Source organism: Apteryx rowi, unplaced genomic scaffold (genome assembly GCF_003343035.1).
Source record: "Apteryx rowi isolate R43461 unplaced genomic scaffold, aptRow1 scaffold_557, whole genome shotgun sequence".
Taxonomy (NCBI): domain Eukaryota; kingdom Metazoa; phylum Chordata; class Aves; order Apterygiformes; family Apterygidae; genus Apteryx; species Apteryx rowi.
In genome coordinates this window covers 162,473-182,245 of record NW_020450824.1, presented here as the reverse complement: position 1 = coordinate 182,245, position 19,773 = coordinate 162,473, and the positions used below count along the sequence as shown (strand labels likewise).

General features: G+C 39.1%; 1 protein-coding gene across 2 annotated transcripts in view; it reads left to right on the top strand.

Annotated features, from left to right (window-relative positions):
- The window catches only part of ANTXR2 (ANTXR cell adhesion molecule 2), a 122,718-nt gene that overhangs the window by 63,513 nt on the left and 39,432 nt on the right, over window positions 1-19,773 (top strand). For both annotated transcript variants that reach the window (XM_026081624.1, XM_026081622.1), the window contains 4 exons: window positions 1,250-1,291; window positions 2,349-2,444; window positions 6,533-6,700; window positions 7,959-8,039. In XM_026081624.1, coding sequence (XP_025937409.1) covers window positions 1,250-1,291; window positions 2,349-2,444; window positions 6,533-6,700; window positions 7,959-8,039 — 387 coding nt within the window. The remainder of the gene's footprint in view (window positions 1-1,249; window positions 1,292-2,348; window positions 2,445-6,532; window positions 6,701-7,958; window positions 8,040-19,773) is intronic.

The following is a 19,773-nucleotide window of genomic DNA, read 5'->3' as shown; positions in this document are numbered from 1 at the left end:
TAGAGTAAATGAAAGTACTGTAATTAATAGCAGAGAATGAAGAAAATATATTTCAATTAAGGTATTTACTCTTATAGTAGGAAATTTAAAGTATCTGTCATTGGGGACAACTTTAGTTGGGTTTGTAGGCCCAGCAGAACTAGACTGTTTTATCTTCCTGGGGTATTTTTTCGGTCATTTTTACATAATACATACGAAAAAAGACTCTTAAAAAACTGAAGGGCTTCTTTTTTAGCTTTACTAACCTGTTTGTCTTGTGGAACAATACCTGTGCTTTCAGTTTTTATCATCATCCTTTAAGARGGTCGTTGCCTTCCTCTTCCTCTCCCTTTACTGTTGTTCATCAGTATCCAGGGAACTCCCTAGGATTCACAATAGGTACGTGAGGAAGAGAACAGGAAGAAATCGGAGGGAGAAGTTTAAATGACCTAAATGTGCTTTATATATTCTGTAGCTTGTTAGAAGTTAGGCTAACCTAAAGCAAAATTACAAGCACTTCATGCAGCACAAATGCAGGGCCTCAATTATCCAACAGAGAACTTACTTTTGTCTTTTTTTTTTTAGTCACATAAAGAGGTAATTTCAGTTGGTAGCCAAGCAGTCTTATGGCTGGGGGTAAGGTTTAAGTGAATTACCCTAACAGAAGCTGTCCTTCTCCAGTAACAGTTTAAGAAGCCTTGTGAATGTAACTCCCTCATGTAGACACTGCACACTGAACAGTCAAGGAGCTATGTATTTAAATTATTATCTGAAATGTGAGATCTACGGAAATGATCTGGACGTCTAGAGGTGAAGCCTGAGCTACCAGTAGGCATTTCACACTTGTCACTGGGCCAGAAATTCTTCAGCAGCACGGCACAAGGAAGCAGGCATCTTGGCCCAAGATTACTCAAGACCTCACATAGACCTTGGGTTGCTTTTCCTCCCAGGCTTGCTAATTAACTCCATAGGATTTCATCACTGGCAATTACTTAGAATGACTGAATCTTATCCGGTCAGGAAGCAAAGGGGCAGACACGTCTGCCCAGAGAGTGTCTGTCAGTCAATTGATTTTATTTTCTATCAGAAGGGTGGTGTTAATTTCCAGAAGGCCTTGATAATCAATACCCAAGGGACTTGGCAGCAGTGGCTGCCAGTTTGCAAACAGATGTGGAGGACTCAGACAGAAACAGTGCACTTAAAATTTTCTGTCGGCTTTTTGATGCTGTCGATGCAGTTACTTATGCTTTTGTATGTCTGGCTTTTTTAGGTCATCAAAGATCCTCCTCCGCCTCCGTCAGCTCCAAAAGAGGTACAGTATGGTGGTGCTCCACGGACCACGTTGGTTACATGATACCATTCCCCTTTGCTTTCCTGTGTTCTGCAAATCCATCTCTTTGTCCTAGCTGCTAAAAGAAGGAAGAACAAACCAGTGGGAAGCCTTAAGCTGARACTTTTGGATGGTCAAAGTCCAAATCTCTGTCCTGTCTCAGTGCAGCATGAGTCAGTGCAGTATGAGTCAAGTAACTTAAGCCCATATCCAGAGAAATATTTGGGGGCTTTATCCCAAAACAGTTTAACATTAAGTTTCCCAATCTGCAGTGAAAGCAGAGAGATGGGGTACTTCTTGTATGATAGTTCATATCATCAAATGACTTGTTTCAGGGTTTTCCCGCAGCTTTGATATTCCAAACACAGGGAAATTTTTCTACCTTTTATGGGCAATAATGTATAAGAGGATGTTCTGATGTCTTCAGTATTCTTTCCTCTTGGTTTTGATTTAGTCAACCACTTGAATGCATTCGAGCTTATTCTGAAAGTTAAGTCCATGATAAGGTACTTCACTGAGCAGAGGCAGCCAAGAGCAAGTTTGACAAAGGTTGGCTTAGGAAACAGTGACTGGCTGTGTAACCTTTATCTGCCGATCTGCTGAGCACCGTCTGCTGAATCCAAATGACTAGGGCTGATAATCGGGCTCTTTGAAGGCAATATATTTTCTGTAGAGAAAGCTTCTGAAAATCCTTCTCCTTCTGTGAGTTTTGCTTGTTTTTATTAGTGGAAAGGAAAAGGACAAGACATGAATTATGATCAGTAGAATACATAGCTGGAGTCCCCATTTGGACTTTCACAGTGGTTGCCACCAGTGTTTTTCCATGCCCAAAAATGTAGAAGGATTTTCAAACATGACTAGATTTTGTTTGGAAACTGGCAAACACTTGGGGAACCTAAAAATCTGGTCCTTTGCACCTAAGATGGGGAAACCTTTTCTCTGTGAACTCTAATGAAACCATATATTAGATAGACACTTAGAGAAAAAAAAGAAAAAAAGTATCTCTTTTTAAAGTAAACATATCTGAATTTATGGACAGGAAGAAGAAGAAGATCCCTTGCCTACCAAGAAATGGCCCACAGTGGATGCTTCCTACTATGGTGGACGAGGAGTTGGAGGAATTAAAAGAATGGAGGTTTGTACTCTGTGGACATGCTAGTTCACTAAAGCACAAGATTTCTGAGGCTGCAGATGGTGGAAACAAAGACTTTTAAAGTGTACTGGAAATACAATGGTATAATGTTTGCTTCTTTCCCAGTGACATAAGCCTTGTAAAATTTTTACCATATCGAATAATTCTGACCTCGGTTATGAAAGGACAGCTTTCAGTAGTTCCATTTGACTGGAACTTTAAATAGATGCATGAAGGCATGCTCTTTCCATCAAGCTAATGAGAAAGAGAGAGTGAGAGCCTTTTCGGAATGTTTTGGAAGAAATTACAGTGAAACATAAGTCCTCCAACTGTGGGCCAGCCAAATGCGCTGACAATGGTGACGCTAAGGAGAGGCTTGATCCCAAAGGAACTCACAGCGACAACAGTGCCTGTCTTTGAAGAGACATGATAGCATCATGTTAATTAAAACAGAATGAAAAATGTGCATCCTTATGGGCATGTCCTTATGTCAGATTTTATAGTCAAGTCAGCCTTTACGGAATTTGCAAAGCAGTTTTCTGTGTGTTTTAACTTTAATCTAGGAAACTGTCTCTGAAATACCCATCTAAGCCTTATTGACATATCTTGATCAAACATTAAGTAAATATATGGGCCTAAGAACCAGCTTTGCCTGAGCTCTTTTCAAACGTAGAAGAAGAATGTGTGTGCAAGTTTAAGGCTGTCCTGTTTATATGCGTCTCCTTCAGCATTTCAGAATTGCTAATTTAGAAGAGCCTCGGCTTTTAAAAAAAGAAACCATTTTGTGCAGTGCTTTTCAGATGCAAACTAGAAAATGCTTTCCAACATAAAGAATTATAAGCCTGGATTCTTAACAGGAGCCATCATGAGCTTCCAGAAGGGATTCCAGGGTTTAAATAATTACAGTTTTGAAATGGGATCCTGCCCAGTGGAACAGAAAACTGATAGATACCCAATGAACACAAATATTATCAGTACTCATGAGAAAATGCATGTTTATCACATGGTGAAAATACAGTATTTCCTCTTCAAAGAAGAGAGGAAAAGAAATATTTAGGTTAGAAAACATTTTCATCTATAGTTAGAATTTGGACAGGCTAAAGATGTAAACCATTCGAAATTGTTGAGAACACAAACATGGTGCTGTTAGAGCTGGATTCTTGAAAGGCACCTTGTTCTGTGGAGCTGGGTCTCTGTCCTTCTCTGGGACCTGAGAGTATTCAGCAATTTTCAGAGCTGGGCTCCACTTCTTACTCCCTAAATATGAAGCTTCACCTCTGTCCAGTAGTATTTGTAACAGTGTGGCTGAGCAAACTGCTGGCTTAATTGTCCRTTTCCAGCTCTTCTGGATTAAGCAACATCAGACCTTATATCTTTCACTGGCTTAAGAGAGTATGTTGCTCCTTTCGTGAATCAGGGCAGAGCAAGTGTAGAAAAGACAGAGAAAACAAGAACTTTCTTACACAATGATGAAGGTTAGCAGGTCAAAGAGAAGTTATTCCTTACTTGACGATAAATATGTAGCAATTTCTGTGCTGTGGCCAAAGAACAACTCACTGGTCTAGTCCTTTATGTTTTTTTGCAGTTTTCAATTCATGTGGTCATTCACTCAGTTGGCTACTTTTTATTGCTGCTCTGTGCTCTGTCATTCTTCTGGCGGCTTGATTCTTCTGGCAGTTTCCTTAGATAGAGGAAAGGAGAGAACGAGCCAGTAAACTTATTCTTATCATTCCTGTCCTACTTCAGTTTGCATGCTATATTCTTTTTTGGGGCAACTTCATTCACTCCTGCCTAGTTTCACCCCCGCTCCCCACCCCTCACCCCCATGACAGTCCAGAATAATTTAGCTAGTGTTGCTCAGTCTTCTTAGATCCGTCTTTTGGCATTGCTTTAAAGGTTTATGATGCCATTACTAGACCCCACCCATTACAGACTGTTAAGTTTTAATATCAAAGTTGTATTGTCAGACTCCACAAATTCCAGTTTCTTCTGGGTGAAGCCACTTTAATCTGAAAGAGAAGGTCATTTTTTCAGTAAGGAATCCACCATCTATCTCTAAATGATTTTAACAGTGTTTAAAATACATTTTAACAACCTCATAAAAAACACTGTAAAAGTACCATTGATCACAGTGAAAGATACAGATGCATTTTAATGACTCAGCAGGGTCTACTTGGACATGAAAGCCCATTCTAATATTGCAGAAAGAAGATTCCCCAGGGAGAAAAAAAAAATCACTGAGCAAGCTGAACAGTATGATTCAAAATAACAGAAAGGTTAAAAACAATTCCCTTCCTAAGAAAGGATGGTCTGTATTTTACCAAGGTGAGGTATACTATTACAGACCAAATAAAGCTCTGTTGTACTTTGGTATTCTCATTTTCTGCACTGAGGTTGCAGTGGTAAACGACACTTGGTGATGGTGATGAAATGACATGATTTTCCTCCAAGGCATTTTATTTGTCTGAAGGGGGCCAGACAGTGACTTGCCTATGTATTTTCCTCACCCACCATACCAGCACATTCTGCATGTGAAGCTGATGAGGATGAAGAAAGCAGGCTGCTTCTTTCTGCCATTCCATGGCATAGTTATCCCAGCACATTATGAAGTGTTCCTAGCAGGACCTGGAGCAGTCTTCTCCCTCCAGGCACCAGAGGGAAGACAAGGAGTGTGTCTTTTTCCTGGGCAGCAAAATGACTTTGTGCCCCTTTGCAGTGGGAGAGTTGTTGCATCCCACTGTATTTCTGTCTACTTTTCTGGTGCTTGAACTGGCAGTTGGCAAGATAGAACTTTGTAATCAAGCAGTGTGCAGTGGTGCTCTTAATTCTTTCCCCAAGGTGGAAGATCAGTCAATCATCTTCTCTGTTTTTTCTGATTTTGATTCTTCCCTTTTTATGCCTGGAACTTCTAGTCTGGAGGTCCCTGAAAAAAACTAGAATGTTGGTGGCATTCTGCAGTAATGGTTGGCTGGCACCATGAGCAGTGAATAATTTTCCAATAACAGTTTCATGACTCATCAGCATGACACATTTACCCAAGATGTAATGTCAGAATTTAATTTCCTGGCTTTAGGTRTATCAGGTCTTCCTTACAGGCTAGATTTTAGCAGATGGCATGATTTAGAAAGTCTTGCACTGAAAATAATCCAGGTTGGTTTTACTAAGAACTTTCAAACTCCAGCCATAGCTTTTAGATGCTCTTTCTGGATGAGTAAATAACAGTCTTGTCTAGGTTCGTTTGTTTGCAGAATACAGCAAACATACTTGTTCAAGTTGCTGCACAATGTTTCAAGTCCCAAGAAGAAATAGGATTACTGTAGTAAGACAAACAATCTATCTTGGATRGAAGTTTTTTTCTGTATTTTCTCCTTACAGCATAGTCAGTACAACTTTTTATGGAAGTAGAAATATGTGCTTGTCTCACCAACAGCAATAATCCAGGTTTCCTTTCCCTTTGAACTATTTGTATGTATTTTATATCCTTTGTGGCAGTGATAAAATACACGTTGTTACATGTTAGACATTTACTTATTATGCAGCTTAGACCACTTCATCTGCCTTCTCTCCAGTATGTATCTTCTTGCAGAACTACTTCAAAACCTCTGAACACCTTCAAGGAGTTTCTGTTAAATCTTGCTGAAGTATTGCTATCTAAATTGGGAATCTCAACAAACATACAGTGTTCAGAAATCTAGGCTGGCTAAAGCCTAAGCTTTCATTAGTGTCAGATTAAGGTCTGGTATTTTAGGATAAATCAGAACTAGAAATGATATTTTTACATCACTAATAATGGAAKACTTTTCGGATTTCCTGTCTCTTATACATCCCAGGCGATGCATGTTAGAATTTTTCAGCATTTCTCTTGACTTTTTGCTGCTGAGAGACAGCCACTCATATTTACAAATGTGTCTAAGAATGCTCACAGTAAAACAGGAAGAGTAAACATTTTCCTCAATGTTTCTCTCTTGTTCATTATTAGTATTTAGAATTTCTTCCAAATTTAAAATTTTTTCAGCTACTTCTGTTATTTACCATAATTTCCTTATCCTTTGCATACAGTGTATTTATGTCTGTACTCTGGCTTTTCTTAGGTTCGCTGGGGTGATAAAGGATCTACTGAAGAAGGGGCTAGATTAGAAAAAGCAAAAAATGCTGTGGTGAAGCTCCCAGAAGAAGCAGAAGAACCTTTTCATCCTAAACCACCTAAACCAAAGCCTACCTCACCAGTCATTCAGGAGAAGTGGTACACACCAATTAAGGTAATCTAGTCTTTGGTACAATATAACTTTGTACAAAAGGCAGGATTTTGTCTGCCTTACCAGTCTCATGCGTGATGAACTGTACCGTATTTCTCAAGTATTCCCATTCAAGCAGTTTTCGAAGTAAATTCCCAACTCAGGACAAACAGCTGGAGCACTTTTTAGCCCTAAATGCTGTACTTCAGCATTAGGTACCACATTCTGTTATCTTTCCACAGAAAGGGACATGTCTTACAGTAACAGAATCAAAATATATTTATATTTGTATTTATAGGCATTTGGTCTATCTCAGTGTATATCTAATTAAGCATAGAGCTCTCTGTACAGAGTTTGTAGCAATTTACTAAGTTTTCAACCTGTGTCCACATTACCAATCAAGAAAGGAAGAAAATAATATAAAGCAGCAGAATGCAAAATTCTGATTAAGTGAAACATAACAAATGGTATAAAATAAAGACATTTTCCTCTGAAGATGCTATGAGACACTTGCAAACCCATAACGAGCATAACCCATAACAAGCGTAACATAATAAGCTTCTCTCAAAAACTGAAGATGGGGCCATAAACACCTTTCTTTAAATATATAAAGGCAGAAAATAGACAGGTTTAGCTAAGAGTATGGATAAGGCCATTCTGTCTTCACAAATTCCTATATGTCCTTTCTTAACACCAAAGTGTCCTGAAGCACCCATCCGTGCTGAGTGGGATGCTTCTGACAAGCATCGGAGCTGCTGCACATGTTCTGCACAGGCAGTCTGAGCACTCACAGTAAATCTGATGCATTCGGTACAGGCTGGACTGACTGTACAGCACATATCAGCTATAGGCCATGTGCCTAGCAGGTCCAAGGCTTCCTGTGAATGATGAATTTGCTTTATCCAGGCTGTAAAAACACTTACATTTCTGTGGGAGAAATCCTAGATGGACGTGTGGCAATTCATCTCAAAGTATTGGCAAACAAACGTGTTACTTTAAGATCACTCAGAAATAAACATGGGGCAGCTCACAGCCACTCAGCTCTCAGTGGAGGTAGAGAAAAGTACCTTGCGTTCACTAATGGGAAAGACTGCATAAGCCCGCTGTGCGGTAAGGTGATAAAGTCTAAGTTTATGCTTTGCTCACCTGGCTCTAAGGAACTGGTGTTCAGTTATACCAGTAGATTTCTCCATGGATCTCCTTGAACAATAACTTAGGATGTGGTGGACTTTCAAATGATTGATTTTATAATACTGAATGTCCTGTTGCTCTGTTGCCACAGGGTCGACTTGATGCACTGTGGGCGCTGTTACGACGACAGTATGACAGAGTCTCTTTGATGCGACCACAGCAAGGAGATGAGGTTTGTGTTTTGTAATTGTACCAGCTAGGGTGGGCAAAAAGGGGCTCGTTACAGCAAGGCTTTAACAGCAGGTGAGCATTGATAATTCCATGAGCTTAACTAAAACAAGCCATGAAGTCAAAAGAATGATACAAGAAGAAAAACAATGCTTTGGGGAAAAAGTGCACTGAAAGAGGTATTGCACCAGACAAGAAATGCTGCAGAAACACTGATCTCCTGAAAGTATAATGAAGAATTTTGTAAGTATTCTGTTTGTTTGCAGTTGGACGACAAAAACAYAGTTCAGATTTCATGCAGACTAACCTCTCTGTAACAAATTTGCTATTCTTTCTTAAATCCAGCTGTTTATAAGAGTAGAGTCTGGCAATCAGAACCCTAAAAATACATCCAATTTAAGTGACCATTGATAACTTCCATGCATGTTGCTTCCTGTTGCTCAATATTCACAGAGCCTTTGAAAAAGAAAACAGTAAAAAAGCAAAGAAAAGGTAAAAAAAATACACACCAAATGCAGCATTCACAGGAAGAAGTGAGGGAACTTGTTTTCCAGTCCTTTCTTCCATAGGGTAGTGGAACCCATGAAAAAGTGACCTCCACTACAAAGACTGCTATGGTTGGGAAGCAGCAGGAATAGTTATTATTTGGACCTTTTACGGTAATGCTAGATCATTTATTTCTGGTATTGCACCTTAAGAAAGCATTACTTTAAACTATTGCATTTACTCTGGAAACTGATTTATCATTAAGGTATTTCAAATCTACTAGAACCATTCAGCTTCCTGTTTATGACACACCGAAGAGACTTAGGAGCAAACTATTTCCTCTAAGTGAGACATCAACATTCTCTCAGTAAACTGGCCCCAGACGGGCATGACAGATCAGGTTCTCGGACACTGTAAGGCAGAAGAACTCTGTTGAAGAGTCGGGCTATGCCAGCTTACATTCAYTGAGGATCTAGCCCAGCAGCTGAGCATCAGCTGTTTCTGGGAGATGTGTGATGCTGATATGAAGAATCAGAATTGCTCTTCCCAGTCATAGTTTGATGGGGATGCTCTCCTTAGATCCCCTTCCCTCTTGCCACTGGAGCCCTGCAGCCTCTCTCCCTGCGTGGCATCAGTAAGATGCGGTTCCTATTGTTTGTGATGTTCATCTTTGTCCCCCTGTGGTACCCAACTCAAAGAAGTGTCCCTTTTCTCTCCTCCTCGTCTCTCCCTGCATAATATACAGAAGCTTGACACTGGACTGTGAATTCTCTACCTGCTCAGYGTCTGCTCTGAACTGCAGGGCAATGAAAGTGAGGAATGTGATRGCAAAGAAAACAGAAGGCCAGGAGAAGAGCTCAAAGAAATTGGATTAATGCTATTGAAACAGTGTGCCAGAACACTATTTTTGCAACATACACCATAAAAATGATGTATGAGGATTAGAGCAGCTAAAGGGAAGGAGTTACCTTTGAGAGAATGAGAGGTAACTAGTGTTTAGATTGTTTTCTTGGTGAGTAGGATGAAGTTTAGTACTGTTCTAAAGGAAGAAAGGGTGAGATTTATTTGGGACAAGATAGAGCAAGTGTTGGAAGGAGCAGAATGACAAAGTGCARTGCTAGAAATAGGGAGCATACTCTGCATATGGTTGTGAAATATTGACATTCTAGTTGTGTTTGCAGGTTACTTACTGTTTGCATTGATGAAACGTTACCCAGCAGAATTAGTAATTCTACATGCAAAATAGACAGTACATCACAGTTTAACAAGTAAATTGAGTGTATAATAGTAACATGGATGAAATGGTAACTGAATGACTAAAAATTGTTGGTCAAGCTCTGTTTTGAGGGTTTGTGACCATTAAGCCAGGTAGTTTCTGTAAAAATTGCTGGCGATGGAAGGCTTTCCTGAACCACTGAGAAGTCAGACATCTGTTTTGTCTGGGCGTCACAGGAAGACATTGACCAACACCTTGGTTTATGAAAACCAGAGGACAGAAGTATCTCAGTAATCCTCATTGAAAAGAGAAGTAGAATTTGTACTGATGAATAAACATGTGACCTATAGCTCTATAAGAATGCAATTTCTGTCTGGCTGAGAGTGTTTTATATCTTGGCAAAAAATCTTCTTACTTATTCATAACTTGCTGGGTACAGATCCCTTGCAGTACCCCTTGTGGATTTAAGTCAGTAAACAGATAAGCAATCACGTGTGTGCACGGTGAGACATGCATGCAAGCACTTACACTGGAAGCATTGTCATGGTAAACAGTAGTCACAGGTTTTTTTTTATTGCTTAGGAACTTGGCAGTTCCCATTTGTAGAAGTATTCACCACTGAATTCAAGTCCTTGATCAAGTAATTGAAATGTAGGCATGAAGTATCAAAGCAGAGAGAGCTTTTTCTTCCTCCTCTTTCCCACCTTTTCTATGTTGCCAGATAATGCCGAGGGTGGCCCAGTTTGAGGGCTGCACGCAGCTGAGTCAAGAAGCTTTGATTGTGGATGGAACTCCTCCGAGTCATAAATTTTTCAGCTAGCAATCCGTGAGGTTAGGGAAGCTTGTACAGGTGTGAGCTAGCAGGTTGTCGCTGACATCTGTTTAGAGCAGAGGCACAGGTCCTCAGCAGCCTGCAGCGAGGCTGCTGGATTGTCAGCAGATGTAGTTAAGAGTGGCAGAACAGTTTTGGTCTCACATTTGCCGCCTGGGGGCTGAAACACTAAAGGTAGAGTGGGGGTGGACCCAGCTGCGCTCCCAAACATGCCTCAGGCACAAATAAAGAGATCTAATATAGTTTGACTCTGTTGTGGTGGGGAGATGGGGACAGAGAGCCACTTCAGAGACAACTTAACGCTGCAACATCTGCCGCCAAGTTTCCAGGGAGTGACAGGGGACAGCAGGTACAGATCGAAGTCCCCACATAAACAGCCTCCATTAAGCCATGAACTCTTTTGAAGGGCTCCCATCAAACATAAGGGAATCCGCATCAGTAGATTGTTTTGTTTTCAAAGCAATGTTTTGTTTTCTGCACTAACAAGATAATTTATAAATGATGCATTACCATGCATTCATACTCTAATTTACAATTTCTTCCCTTTTTTATTAAAGGGGTAAAGAAGAATGAAGCACTGCACTTTTCAGGTTGCTTGATAAACCACTTAACTGTCCAAGGGTGTCTTGGTTTTATCTGAGGTTATGGTAACCTTCAGACCACAGTGCTATGGTTCAGCTAGGAAGCAGAGCTGAATGTGTGCRCTGTTCCTGTGGCATTGCAGAGGAGTGTCTGCCATTGTTTCTGTACTGAAACTCCTGTTCCATGGAGTTTGCTACCGTGTGAGAAGGAAACTTGGCACAGGTTTGCCATGTGAGTGTTCGGGTCCTGTTCTTTTATCTAAATTCTTCCTTTTTTTTTTTTTTGATTCACAGATTAGCACCTGAAGTTAATCTTTAGAGTTTTTTGAGTTCTTTATATGACCTTGTTGCTTTGCACAGTTTGATACTGGCTGAGATTCTGATTCTGTGTACATTTATGCGTACAAATATCTCTTAAACCCACAAGCCTATGGCACTCAGTTTAAGGTTTTGCACAGTCAGGATGCAAATATATATGGCCAATAAAAGGAAGAAATCTATAGGTAATTCTAGAATTTCCATCGTAGAACTGTAGAATACCTTCAGCTTTTTTTTAATGTTACAATACAGCCTAAAATTAAGATGTTTTTGCATTTTTTATTTTTAAACCTGCTAGCATTTACACCCTTTAAAGAAGAATTTATAATAAAGTCTGCAGAATTAACATAGGCATGTATTTTTATGAAATGTTCCTTTGTGAGCATCTCCATATTATACAAAGGAATTGTATTCTGTCATGTCACTCTGTTAGCATCACACAATTTACAGTTCAAAACACCTTCAGAGTATTTTCCTCTCTTAGATGAGGCACATGTTATTTTTCCTTTTGTAGTTTGTTCAGTAATTCCTACATTAGTTACAGGCAGAAACTACTAAATCGTTAGCTCAGATTGTCAATTGTAGAGTGGAATAGTAAGTGTTGGAAGTCTGTGGCTGTAGGTGCACCCAACCTTCCACTGTCCGAGAGAAAACTGAGTATTTTGGAAAAGAAGACTAACGGCAGTGCCTAGGAGTACCCTAACTTTCAGTTACACAAAATGCTTTAACGGGGTCCTATAGACAGTTCATCATCTTACATTGCACTGGATCTGCCAGTCTGTCAGCACTCCTATTGCTAGCCTAGTTTTTTATAACTCAGTTATGAATGTTTGCTTGCTAAAGAATAACAGAAAACAGGAATGAGACTGGTGATAGCAGGATTTGTCGGTTTATTCTTGTAAGCTCTAAAAACTATAAACAGTGTGGCCATTTTCCAAGGAGGTCCTCCTCCTCAAGGAGGTCAAGAAAATGAAGGTGATCTGGTTTCTTTTTTAATCATTGAAACAACTGCAAATTGTTGGAATGATATAGAGAAATAAAAAGTCACAGTTAGAGAAAGATGACTGCAGCTACTTACAATTAGGGCAATTTTTGGTTTAAAAYGTGTTTTTAAATCAAACTGCACTCAGCAGTAATTTGTATTACAACATAAGACAGTTCACTGGAGAGTTGCTCCTTGTTCAATGATAATATAGTATAGCATAATTTAGTGGAACATGGAAATGATTATGCTGAAGAAAATATTGAGTGAGATTTTTAAAAGAGAACTTAAGTATTATTTTATTTATGTAGCAAAGTTTATGTTTATCTCAGATCTTCTGAATTGCTGCAATGTTAAGAAGTGCATGAAATTAAAAGGCAACTAAAGAGCACGTCTTTTTCTTAAATGATTTCTGCCAAAATATTCCATTCTGCCCTTACTTTAAGTGGGAATTTGTCTTTACAGACCTGAGAGCAAAACTTGAACCTAAGGGTTTTTTTAAACTTCCAAAATAGACCCAGATTACCATAAAAATGTCCTGTGCTTCATTTCACCATTAAAGGAAGTGGAAGACAACATTTTTTTAAGAGTATCCACTTCAAACTGCCCTATTCAGACTGAATTCAGACAGAATTCAGAGGCTGGTCTCCAACATAAAAGAATGCATCCTGGTGAGCACTGAAGTAAATTTCAGAAAAAGAGTCTTCTTCTCTTGGCCTGCACACAAGGAAGAGTCATAAGCGTTCTGTACCTCAGCTCCTAACCCTGTGTGCTTTTGGAGAGGACACCTGTCTCTTTTGTTCAAATGGCAAGTAATAGCTAAGAGCTAAGCATGATTTTGAATTATTATTTTTTAGCATTTCCTTCTGCTGAAGACCCAGAAGAATATTATGCAGTTAATACATCCAGATAGTAGAAATTCCTCCAAAAGGATGCTTGACATAAATGGGTATCACAGCTTCACTTCGTTAAATTGGACTGTAGGCTCCCATCCAGCAGGGTCCAGTGAGTTTACCTCTCAGGTGCTCCATCCTAGCCAGAGTGGTTTAAGTTAAGTAATATGTTAGTCGCTGGATTCCCTACCTCTTGGTGAATGAAAGCTGCAGTAGGCACCTTTATTGAAAGTGCAACGTGTGGACAGATACAAGTTCTGATGGTGTGGGATTTTTTCAGTATACATAGGCAGTCACTTTTTTCATTCCCTGCCTTTGTGCAGATGAACGCTGTTGCTCTGTTTAAAATGAGCCTTCAGAAGTCATTAGCAAGAGGATGAACGCTTGTATGAATGAAATAGTGTTAAAACAATCTACATGTCAGTCCTGAGGTCATGACATTTTTACCAGTTTGACTGGTAGTCCCACAGAGTAAAACGGACAAAGCAGCTCTAACAGACCTTGCACAGGTCTTTGGAGTCGGTATTGTGCTGGTGAGTGTGCTGCTTCGCATAAGTTGTCACTGTTTCTGTTAGAAAACAGTACGTTACATGGTCGGGTAAAAGGTCGTGATGGAAGTGCCATCAACCTAGAGCATGGGATGTACCTTTGTGCATCTATGCAGTGTTTTAAAAGAGCGTTTTAAAAACCTGAGCTGCCACCAGGCTGTGCAGCCAGAGGAATTCTTGCTGTCTTTATTAGTTTACAAACAGCTATCTGCTAGCTGAGTGTTTTAGGCCCCTTAAAATGCACCAAATATACCATACTGGGCATCGTGGTTATTCGAGCTGTGCTGGCTGCACGGGGATAATGCCTATTAAGAAAGAAAAAGTCAATCTTTTCTGGGTGGAGTGTGAATTTGTTACAGCTGTCAAATACCGTCTCTGCTACCCTGAAGAGCATTACAGTTCTTTTTTTCTTCACCCATGCTATATGAAGAAGCAAACATTTCATTTGGCAGTTCAGTTTTTGTCAATAACTGTTCATTTCATTGAGCATGATTCAAAAGAGAAAAAACACATTTGTTTTCTTAATTCCTCAAAGCATCTTTTAATGGAGTGCATTGCAGCAAAAGCAATTACATTTAATCGCTACCTGGCTTCCAAGCTTTGAAGAGAGGGCAGTATATATCTAACCAAGCTCAGTCATAAAATGCAACTCCCAACTTGGGTATAGTCTTTATGTACAGTGGAGTCTGATGTAGTTTATGTTAATGTTGAATATCTCATTAGTCCAGTTTGCAGAAAGACTGACTACCTTCAAGGAAAAGCAAGAAAGCTGGCAGGTTAATTCAGTTGCTGCTCTCAAGAAGAGATGTGACAGTTTTAACTGTCTTGTGTGTCCAGATTTATGAACTAGTCCTATGCTCTTAACCAGATTAGTTCCTTTTCCATTAACTGCTGAAAGTAGGGCAGCTGTCCGAGCGGCTGGTTGTAAATTCGATAATGTCTGCTGGGTTAATCTGTAGGCTTTTCAGATAGAGAAGGCAGCAGATAACAGGATTAAAGTTTCACGACCCAGGGTTTTCACAGCCCGAGATGCGGGTGTAGGGGGATAGAGAATGACTTCTGTCATTAATCTTAATTGATTGCCAAGAGGTTTTAATCTGGGTTATTAATTAGGAAGGTCCTTAACACAGTGTCTACACATCAACATCAGATGCTCTTTTGGGACTTTTGGGACATATGGCCTATCTTATATTTGCATTCACACAATTTACACACATATATATATTTCTGTATGAAGTTGCACATATATATATATACATATATATAGTGTGTGCATGCCAATAGCTGTAGATGTATTTATATGCACAGAGGCATCACGGTTCCTTGGCAAAATTTGATGAAAATGAAAAAAACACAGTGCACATAGACTACACTTCTACATAATATACATGTATATCTCCATATATGTTGACAGGTATGTGTATCTGTATTTATTAAATATGCTGTTTATCTAGATTATTTTTTAAATGGAAATCTTAGATTTGCAGATTCCTATTACATTTACGTTTAACAAAAGAGCAGCACATGTTGCTATGTGCCTGTGGCCATACAGACACATACAGATCTCAAGAAGAAACATTTTCATTTTTATCTTTCACAATTTCTTTGAGTAAATGTTCAGGCCTTCTTTTTTTCCTTTTTTATTTTTATTTTTAAACAAATTACTGTAGGACAGCCAGAATGGACAGACGTATAACTATGCACAGTTACAACTATGTAACTATGTAATAAATCCCAGTAACTCTGCTTTGATGTTTACCGAAGTACTGTATGCAGGAGGAAATATTAAATTATGGATTGAGCATATAAACTAGGCAAGAAGAGAAAGTGCTGTGACAGAGTCCTGGCATTTGAATTTTGTGTAGATTCAGGCTGCACTATAAATTTCTACAGGTCTTTCATTTATTTACAGATGATTATTTACAAGATTAATCAGATTTATAGAAACGGAGCCAAGAGCTGAGGAGGCCTCTTGTTTTAAGGTCTCTGTCAGCGACAGTGGAAACCCTGTTTCTTGCTGAGCATGCCAGGCCATGCTGTGTCCGGCTTTACAAGTAGGATGCAAATACTGTAAGATATCAACTATTTAGTTAGAAAAGTCTGCTCTTAAAGTGTTCACAACAAACAAGAATGGTTTGAGATGTTTTGGTCTAGAGAGAAAGGTACAGCTGCTGGATTTAGGAAGGGGAGAAATTCGGCTTAGTATCAGGGAAGACTCACTGATAAGTGACTGCCACAAGGAATAAAACAGTTTTGCCTGGGAAGGAGAGGGAAATCCATTGCTTGGCTCACCCAAAGCTAGACCGTACAAAGCAGCTGTTATGCTGTAGGGACCTCTGTCAGTGGAGATGCACACCAAACAATCTGAAACATCTTTCATAAATTCTTTCTTGGGTATTGTGTTGCCTCTTTAAACTGTTATCCACAACTTTTTCTGTTTCTGCAATAAGTTGCATTCTGTCTTCCATACATAGAGATGTGTTAGCTATTGCACTACCACACAGAGGCATCCCATAAAAACACATACCTGCCAAAGACTCCTATGAATCACAGATAAGAAAGAGGAATTAAAACCATTTGAAACCATGCTGTAGGTAACGCACACAGTAAGAGTGGATGAAAAGCTCCGTAGTTGCTCACTCAGAATCAGCAAAGAATTTTCTTTGGCTTTGTGTCCTTACCCCTTTGAGTTTGCTTTTAGACAACATTTAAATAGTAAGACTTTACTTGGAGCAGAAATGATGCATTAGTCGCTTCAGCTCGCATGCTCAGAAAGTTTATTATCAATGATATAGTTTAATTGAGATAGGATTCTCCATTGCTATAGAAATAAAAGATCCTAAAATTCTTCAATAGAGATCTGGCATGTTTACACAGATTTACACCATGATTTAATTGCCATTTGGAGGAGGTCAGTACAAATAATTTATGGCAACAAAGACACCTGGTGATGGAAACCAACTGACCAGGAACTGGAGAAGAGCTGGGATAGGAAACTTGATGACAGTATGAGAAGACAGGTTCAAAACACTTACTGAAAAGGGAAGTGGGCTAGTTTTTCTTTACTTCTTTACTCTAATTCTCTAAACAGGAAAGACTTATAAAAACTTATTTTGAAAAGACTATTTTCAGAAAGTGAGAGGTTATGTACCACTTTCAAGGTATTAGTGTTGCCTCTAAGTAGCTGTGGCAGCCCAGAGCTCAAGGTGGGTTGATCACGTAAGATGGATGTATTATGAGCTTGTGCTTTACTGTAGTTAACTGAGCTCAGAGCATGCTCAAGTACCGCTACCCAGACACTGTCAGTGCACCAATACAAAAGAATGTCTAAAGACTGAAAACAGTTGCACATGTCAATAATTTTATGCATGCAGATCCTCTCATTAGCTTTAATACAATATTACCAAAAAGAAAGTGGGGTGAGGGAGCTGTTCTATTATCTTGACATTCATTGCATAGTTCTTTCAGAATCAAGGAACAAACAAGAAGATAAAAAGCTGGGGAAGGACTACAGCACACATGCTATTGAATATGACAATTATATGTTAGGGGTGGATAGTGGGGAGGAAAAGAAGAAAAAGGGCTGAAAAATTAAATTTATTGCTTCTAATCTTTTTGTTGTACTTTCATAATTCAAAATGATTTTTATTATTTTTGGAATTAATTCTTGCATGTCTGTAGTTCGTAAAGAACTATAGATCCATTAAGAATTAACAAAAAATTAAACACTTGAGTTCTTAGCATTTAAAAATAACTGAGTTTTCATACTCAGTAATAATTTCTGAACAACTCAGCTTTAATGTCTTTATGGGGTGCTTTCAAGTAACATATGCCTCCCATCTTCATCTATTTGTATATTTTATATAAAGGGGAAAATTCTACCTAGCAAAAGAAGTGATTGTGCTGTATGTTGCCAGAACCTGGTATATTTTTAAGTTCAGGCTGACATCCATCCATAAATTAGAATGTCTCAATACGTTTGAGTTTTGTGCCCCAACAGTGTGACATAATGGTATGCCCTCATCCTTAACATTTAATTTTAATATTGAATGTGCTGCTTTTTGATGGCTTGTGTCACAGCCTTCATGTAATTTAAACACAGTCTTAAAAAAATTAATTCAATTACGAGTAATGGAGTTATTAATGCTGCTTCATGTCACTAAATATATATGGACACATACGATTCTGTTCCTTTCAAGTCACTCTGAAATGAATTTTGCAACTTCTGATAACTGTGGTGGACAAATGCTAAATGAAAATCAATCACTTCAATTTAAATTGGCTTAGCTCACGATCTTTCTTAAACAGCCTGTGTCGGACAGCTAACCAGATGATAAGTAACAGCTTCACTGACCTATAGCCTTTGAATGTTTAACATAACCCTCTAAGGACAGTACTTCAATTACCATTGCATTGCTTGTACTCTAGGGCTCAGGATTTCTCACTCACATATAAGGATTACTTTACTTTTGATGCACATTTCTATCCGTAGTTTTCTCCCACAATGTTGGTTTATTTTCATTCTTACTCTAGTAATCCATACCCTGCAATTTAAATCAGTTTGATCAAATTAAAGAGCATTAGATTTTCTTGGAATTTGTTATCACATTTTTTTCCAATGGAAACAACAGAACTCCTTTAATGGTTTGAAATATAAATTTCTTTTCTGGGTGCAAAATATTACTGTCTGATTGAAGAGGGTAAATGCAGGTGGAAAGTGCAGGGCAGCAGTAGAACATTTTATATCATTCTGTGCCAAAGTAGATGGAGGATACTTTATGTTGTATTATAGTACAACATAAAACCTGCTAAAAGTTGGAATGGTTGTAAAATGATGCACAGGTATCTTTAGGGACCTGTAGAAAATGATCCCCGAAGAAAGTCAGCTGATGACTCACGTCTGAAAATTTTTGTAAGAGCCTAAGGGAGTTTGATACCCACTGAAATTCAGGGGGAATTTGGTACGAGTCTTCAGTGTGTCACTTAAAGTATGAAGTCTAAATGCCTAACACTAATCCTTACTGCATCTTCTTTGTGAAGCTGAAATAAAGGACAGTTAAATTGTCATCTGCATAAAACTAAAACACAAGTGAACTCAGGTTCACCAAACGATGGCTGTAGCACACTGAGAAGTGGCTCTGGTTAGAACTCATCAGCAAAGGTGGGAGTGTGATATGTGTCATGGCAGACAGCCTTCTTGTTGGGGTTAGTTGCACAACGCTCTGTCCTTCCAAAGATGCTGACCCTCTTCATAGTGACCTTAGTGATGATAGTGGATCTCGTGCTGTGCAATCACATGTTGCTGTGATTCAAGTCCTCCACAGAGGGCTTTTGGACTTACAAGTGGCAGATTTTAAATAGCACCGGCCACCTACCTAAGAGGTAGAGCCAGGCATAAGACATTTCCCCTCATGTATTCAAACCATGTGGTACTGGAGAAGAGAAGGCCCTCAAGAGAGATCTTATCCCATGACTCCCCAAGTCTCAGTCCTGGGAAAGCAGAGAGAAGCTCTGCATAGATAATTTCCCAGAAGGAATCCTGAAGACAGCAAGGCATGTTCATACATGCTGCCAATGAATCTCATGTTACCAGATTATTCCTCAGCACCTTTTTCGCTGAGCTCATGTATCTTCAGCATTACTGAAGGATTGCTTGTAGCCAACTAGCCAAGGCACAGATGGGGTCTTAAGATGTTACTCCGTTCTGTGGAAGGACTCTCCTAGCAAACCCAAACCCATCCTAGCATAAGAAACTCTTAACAGGTCTCTAAATCAAATGAACTCTGCGTATTGCCACTAGAAAACTACTGCTTGCTCTAGGAAAGAGATTTTGCATTTTAGGGCACATCCTTATTTCAGTGCTACTTCCTTCTCTGTTCTAG